A 6639-nucleotide genomic window follows, 5' to 3' on the forward strand; every position below is an offset into this window, starting at 1 on the left:
TCCCAGATATCAAAATTAATCAACTATAGAGAGTATTTTCAAGTCATTTGGCATTCAAACTTATTCTAGAGAAAAAACACAAATGATTGAGTCCATGACAAGCCTGACTAAAAACAAAAACAAAAAACAATACAAAAACAAACAAACAAAAAACAAACAAACAAACAAAACAAAAACAAACAAAAAAACCTACAACAACAATAAAACCAACCAAACAAACAAACAAAAGAAACACTCAGAGTGCATATGGGACCCATTAAGACCCCCATGAAGCACAGGGGCTACTCAGGAGTAGTGACCAACATATTGGGCAACCTCATAGAGTTTGAAACCCATGAGAACTGGCATAGAAAAGAGATCAGCACATATGCATTGAGTACACCTTCATGTTTTATGAGAAGGAGGTCACACATAAATTTGAGACAGGAATTTATAGGGAATAGACAGGCTGAAATGGTACATAGGTATGTTGGGAGTCAGATGTTTGGAGGAGAGCCAGGGGAACAGGCCAGTGGTGAGCTTTTTGATGGTCATCTGGGGCACTCAACAGAGACCTCCAAAAGATCACAGGATTCATCCCAGGCAAAGATTGCACAGGGAAAGAACTCAGGATCCACGCCCCACCATATATTATCTCACATTTATTCATTTTCTCTTTTAAATTACTCTTTGATCTGATCAGCTGGCTATTTGTTAAGAAACCAAAGAACCTAATGTGGATATGCCCAATTTTAACTATTTGCACAAAATTTCTATTCTTCCTGGGTCTCCTGCTTCACATTTTGAGAACTTCATCTTAGAATTCATTTGTCCCTCAGTGTCCTCTAGTCCTTTGTGTGTCCTTTATTGTTTTTAAAGGTCACCATCAATTTAATCTTTCTTAACTTCTACCTGGTCTCTTTTCTGCATGTTAATATTGGATTTCTTAAAAAGATATCTTAATGGGAATAGAGAGATGACCATGTTGTCAAGAGCACTACTGTACCGCAAAAAAACTGGATTTGTTTTCTTGAATTCATATCCAATGGTTAACAATCAGCTTTAATGCCAGCTCCATGGGATCTGACAACTCATGTCTCTGTGGTCACCTATACTCTCAAGCTCATGCCCTACTCCCACCCATATAAATAAAGATAATAAATCTTAAAATGAGAGATAAGTTTCATTTGGTTTCATTATTCAAATGAAACCTTATTTTGTCTGATTTCTGAATCTCTTTGGATCAGTTTTCTGGGTTGCACTTTGTGTAACAAGGCCACATTCCTTTTATCTATCACTCTTTCCCCAACTTGTTGTTTCTCCCTCAGACTTCATACCAGAGATTCTATCTATGTCCTGTCTTTCTCCGCTTCTTCCTAAAAATCCATTTTTTGCTGCCATCCCTGCTCCTCTAAGTCATATCTCCAATTCCTTGCTCACTATGCAGACCACAGAATCTAAGTCCTGTCCATTTTAGCCTGTGTGATATTAGATGTATGCACTGTTCACAGCCTGCGTTGCAACTTTCATCTTCCTTTGATGTTCTTTCTACCATAGTCCATCTCTTCCAACAAAGTGTTCACTAAAAGCATGTCATGTCACACGTATTAATTTTTAGAACAAAACAAATTTTATTGACAAAGATACTGAGGTTGTCAAAGACCCATAGGTACCCAACACAGGAAAACAAACATTTTTTTTCAATCCTATAAGTTTACATTTCTGTACTTTGTGATTTTTTTCAATTTAAGTGATATTTGACACTAGAGTATAGACATAGATATGGAGGTCACCGAGAAATTTGATAAAGTACACAGTAGGATTGGCTAGAACTTTGTAAACAACCTTTCCGAACTTTTTGGATCCATCATCTCTGGTGTACTGCACCCAGGAACCTATTAAGAAGTCATTGTCATCACCTGATCTCGCCCCAGCCAGAGGGGTCTCTGGAATGATGTGGAGGTTACCTTCCTTGTAGTCATCCAGGAGCTGATAGACGTAGAGGACCGGATCCTTCTTGTAGGAAATGTACAAATAGTCCTGTAAGAATGGCACCTGGGCTAGCACCATCCCACTCCAGTTGTCCTCAGAGCCATCTTTCCCCTCAAATTTGTGTTGTACCTCTCTGCCAACCAGTGCGCCTGCGAGGTGGACATCCCTCACCTGAGGAAAAACTACTTTGTGAGGCAAGACCTTAAGATTTAAAATCCTCTCATCGCTGTGGAGCTCCTGTCCGTAGACACTGTCAATTCCGTCATACTTCACCAAATAAAGAGAAGGGTTTGTTGGCAGTTGACCTAGAATGATGGCCTTCCAATGGGTGACAGGCTCATTACCTTCCTTCCACCCGTGAGAAATTCTGCAGCCAACAATATTCCCCAGGGCCTGGGAAGAAGGCTTCCTCCTACTCTTCTTCTTGAGTGATGTCATGCTCAGACTCTTCAGATGTATTGTCTTCTACCTGGCTGTAGACCTGTTGTGGTAGATCACACTGTCTTGTGGCTTCCATTCCCTTCAAATATCATACTTGCTCATTGCCTGGGACTGAAGATCTTGCCCGTTTACGCCAGACACAATGCTGTTGCCTCTGTCATATATATGAATTCCTGATGGGCAATGATTATGGGTTGGGAGTGAATGCTGGACCAAGACTCTTCTCTAAGAGAACTTCTGAGCAGGTGAAGAAGATTATGCTAAACAGTTTTGAGCTCCTAAAATTAATTTTATAAAAATAAGAAGTTAATAAGTCAGCCATGGTGGTACACGCATTTAATCCCAGAACTCAGAAGGCAAGGACAGGCAGATTTCTAAATTAGAGACCAGCCTGGTCTACAAAGTGAGTTCCAGGGCAGTCAGTGCTATAGAGAGGAACCCTGTCTCAACAACAACAACAACAACAACATCAAGTAAAAGAAAACAAACGAAAATCAAACGAAAAACAAACAAAACAGAAATACAAACAAAAAAATAACAAAACAAACAATCAAATGGAGAAGTTAATAGGAAGTGGTAGTGACCCATAACTTTAATCATAGTACTCAAGAGGCAGAGTGAGGCAGACCTTAGTGAGAGAAAGACTAGTCTGGTCTACACAGTGAGTTTCCTGACAGCTAAATCTAAACATACAGAAACTCAAATAAAATTAATCAAGCAAGCAAACAAACAAACAAAGAAACAAAGAAACAAGGGAAACAAGGAAATAAAAATAGTGTAATTAACAAGTAATTCTCTAGAGCTCAGAATAACATACTCAGATCAAAATTTATTTCTTCAGACCTGAGTAAATTTGTCTCTGATGAGGATCCTCTCCTTGAATTTCTATGTCAATTTAGGTGGTGCTATGACAATTACCCCCAATGATCAAGAAGAAGAGAAAAAAAAAAAAGGCCAGAGGGGTCACCATGATTCTCTTGTACACGTAAGCTCTGAGCTAAGTTCTTGCATTCACAAATATCTTCCCAGGGACACAGCACACCACTGTCCTTCTTTATTGTTTCTCCTGACCCAGCTTCAGAATTATTCGATGAAGCCATTGCATCACTGAACCCAAGAACAACTCAAAAACTCGAGGCAATATCAGCCTTTTAGAACTAATAACTTCTAACATGCACATGGACAAACAGGAGCTTTGGCATTTTAGTGGAATTGTGATCTAGATATGGTTAGCAAGGATAATAAATTCAGGAGATAAACTAACCTAGACCATTCATCTACCTTGCTAATAAACATGGGGAAAGTAGAATGTACAGTAACTCACTGTAGGAGAGAAAATTTTTAGCTTTCTGTAGCTATGAGGGTCCCAATTACTTCATAAATGTACTTACCCATAGAAAAATATCCTAGTCGTCAAGATCTCCTGATACAGACCAGGCACCAAAAGCCTGTGGGAAAAAATGACCTGGCTTTGACACACCACTGTGAAGATAGTGAACTCACCTTGAATGGATTCTAGCGCCTCCAAGTGGAATAGATGCGCAACCTCCAGCCAGTGCTCTGTGACATCACCCTAGTTCAGCTTACATCATAGAACCCCTCTCAGGCTGGTTCCTTCCCTAGTTACACTCAGAAACATTCAGCATCTCGAATTTACCTTTTCATATGGCCTCCTAGAAATAATAAATGAAATCCCAACTGAAAGGCCTGATGATCTGAGTAATATTCTGCCAAAGAATTACACCCTTGCATGGTTTTTATTGTTTGGTTGTTGAATTTTTATTTATTTGTTTGGTTTGTGTTTTGTTTTGTTTCATTTTTGTTTTTATTTTCGTTCGGAGAAAGTCTTCGGTTTCTGCCTTGACAACATCCAAGGTGGTTATTTTTCATGTTCCAACCTTTCCCTTGGTTATCTTTAAGCTGTGCTTCTTATCATAAATATTGCCAGATTCTTTGAGGCAGCACACTGGATAGCACACCAATTTTCACTTTATGAAAACCCACAGTTAGAGGAGGACTATTTTTATGCAAACAATCCTGGAATTTGACAGGGTTAAATGACATGTATTGAAACCAATGGCAATCATGAATTATGGATTCTTTGGAAAGTAAGAGGACAACATAGATCTTGGGCATGCTTACAAAGTTGTGATAAAATTAAAAAAAAAAAAACCTGATATCTCCCAGTCATATTTTAAAGGTTTTTAAAATTTACCAGCACTTCTGATTATAAGTAATTTCATAGATTAAATGCAGTAAAACAGGATGAAATAGATGAGGTAATTTTACTTTTGAAATATGTGTAGACAGAATACTGGACACAGGTATGTATAAAATTTACTTACAAATTAGAGGACACTTTAATTGTTCATGGCACATAGATCTTCAGTTCTTCAAAAAAAATCCTTTTCAGTACCTTCCACGGTCCCCACCGTACCCTGTACATCATCTTCATAGGATATGACACTATCCATAGAGAGCTAGATCCTTCAACAACAGTCATCAAAAAAAAATCATTCCTTAAAGTGTGGCCACAGGCCAATGTGATGGAGGATCTTTATCTGAGATTCTATCTTCCCAGGTTGATTTAAGTTCACAAAAAAAAAAAAAAATCTAAGAAGGACCACTACATATCCATATCATCAATATTGATTGCCTCACTGTATGAAACATACATGCTATGGAGTGATTTAAGATGTCAACTACTGGATGAATGCCTTAAAAATGAGAGACAGAAGGAGAGAGAGAGAGAGAGAGAGAGAGAGAGAGAGAGAGAGAGAGAGAGAGAGAGAGATAAATATATTTCTCATCTATGTGTATTAGTGCAGCGCTTTGTTTTCAAAAAAATGGATGGAATGGTTAAATACTATATATTAGGTTAGACAAGTAAAACTCAAAATGACTATTGTAAAAATATAAATTTAATAAGGGACATTAAAAAATAGGAGGTATTTTGGAAGTGTAAGCGCAGCAGGAGGGGGGAGATCTGATAGCAATGGAGGATAGTGGGGAGGATGAAGATGGTAAAAGGACACTGTAAACCTGTGCAAAGGGTCACAGAAAAGGCCTGAGACTTGTACACTTAAAAAAAACACTGGTATAAAGTAACAGAGTCCAAATAATATTTTGATTAATTTGGGGATTTTAGCTTCAAGACACTAAAAAATGTATTTGTATTTTTCAACTCACTTGTGGTTCTTGCTATGTTGAACATGATATGGGTGACAGGATATGGTAAGGTGCTTCAAAGTTTGTGTATCATTTATCATCAAATGCACATGTCACTCAGTGAGCTGCAAGGCTATCACAGGGAAGGAGGTATCTAAAGATCTTAATTGTACATGACGTAGGGAGAATAATGCCCCCACACTACTATAGATGTTGAAATAATCACATGTTTTTCCCAAAAATAATTTTCTGAAGATTAATCCCCAGGTGTGAATTTTAAATAACTGCCCTAAAGTCTGGATTTAAGATTCCTTGAGAATCTTCCAAAACAAAAGGAAATGAAGAATCTTGGTGCTGTAATTGGAGAAACAAGAGAAAAGCAAACAAGAATTCATCACATAAAAACAGACAGAAGAAGTAGGGATAAAGACATATTTAGGCAAGATGAATAGTGAAGTAGAGATTAGAGCAAGCAGAAAGGACTGAGGAGATAGCTCACTGCTTAGTCCCACTGATTGCTTTTGCACAGGACCAGGGTTCAATTTCTAACACCCACATGGTTGTTCACAACCACCTGCAATTCTAGTTCTAGACGATCTGATGACCTCTTTGGACAACACACACACACACAGACACACACACAGGCCCACACACATATACTCACCCACAGAGAAAAAAAAATATTTTAGAAAACAATTATACAAACAAAAAGGAGTCAAGTATAGTTTTATTCCCCTTTAATACCAGCACTCAGAAGCAGGCTAAACTCTGTAAGTTGAATGACTGCCTAGCTAATAGGAGTGTTTTCAGAATTTTATTTTTCTCTTCTTTTTCTTTTTTTTCTTTTTCTTTTTTTTTTTTTTTTTTGTATTTTAGGACTATTTCAGTATTTGTTTAAAGATTCTAGATTTTTTTTCTTTTGATTTACTTTTTCTAATGTTTTAGGCTTTTTTCGGGCTTTTTAGTATTTTACAGTTTTCAGGTTTTTTTTTTTTAGAGGGGGGGTGTGTGCGGGAGGGTAAAGCCCTTTGTGTTATTTAGAGTTTTAGGGTTTTAATG

The 6639-nt window shown here is 37.7% G+C and overlaps 1 protein-coding gene across 1 annotated transcript; it reads right to left on the reverse strand.

The window, feature by feature from the left end:
• Window positions 1-1589: 1589 nt before the first annotated feature.
• Window positions 1590-3922, reverse strand: Gm21394 (predicted gene, 21394). The gene is made up of 2 exons (NM_001378412.1): window positions 3804-3922; window positions 1590-2690 (listed from the first exon to the last, which is right to left on the reverse strand). The coding sequence occupies exon 2, from the start codon at window positions 2407-2409 to the stop codon at window positions 1726-1728; it is 684 nt and encodes a 227-aa protein (NP_001365341.1). The 5' UTR covers window positions 2410-2690; window positions 3804-3922; the 3' UTR covers window positions 1590-1725.
• Window positions 3923-6639: the final 2717 nt, after the last annotated feature.

The sequence above is a fragment of the Mus musculus genome, chromosome Y, assembly GCF_000001635.26.
Source record: "Mus musculus strain C57BL/6J chromosome Y, GRCm38.p6 C57BL/6J".
NCBI lineage: Eukaryota > Metazoa > Chordata > Mammalia > Rodentia > Muridae > Mus > Mus musculus.

Coding starts and splice junctions, on each gene's coding strand:
- Gm21394 (NM_001378412.1), bottom strand. CDS start 2,409: ATGACATCACTCAAGAAGAAGAGTAGGAGGAAGCCTTCTTCCCAGGCC.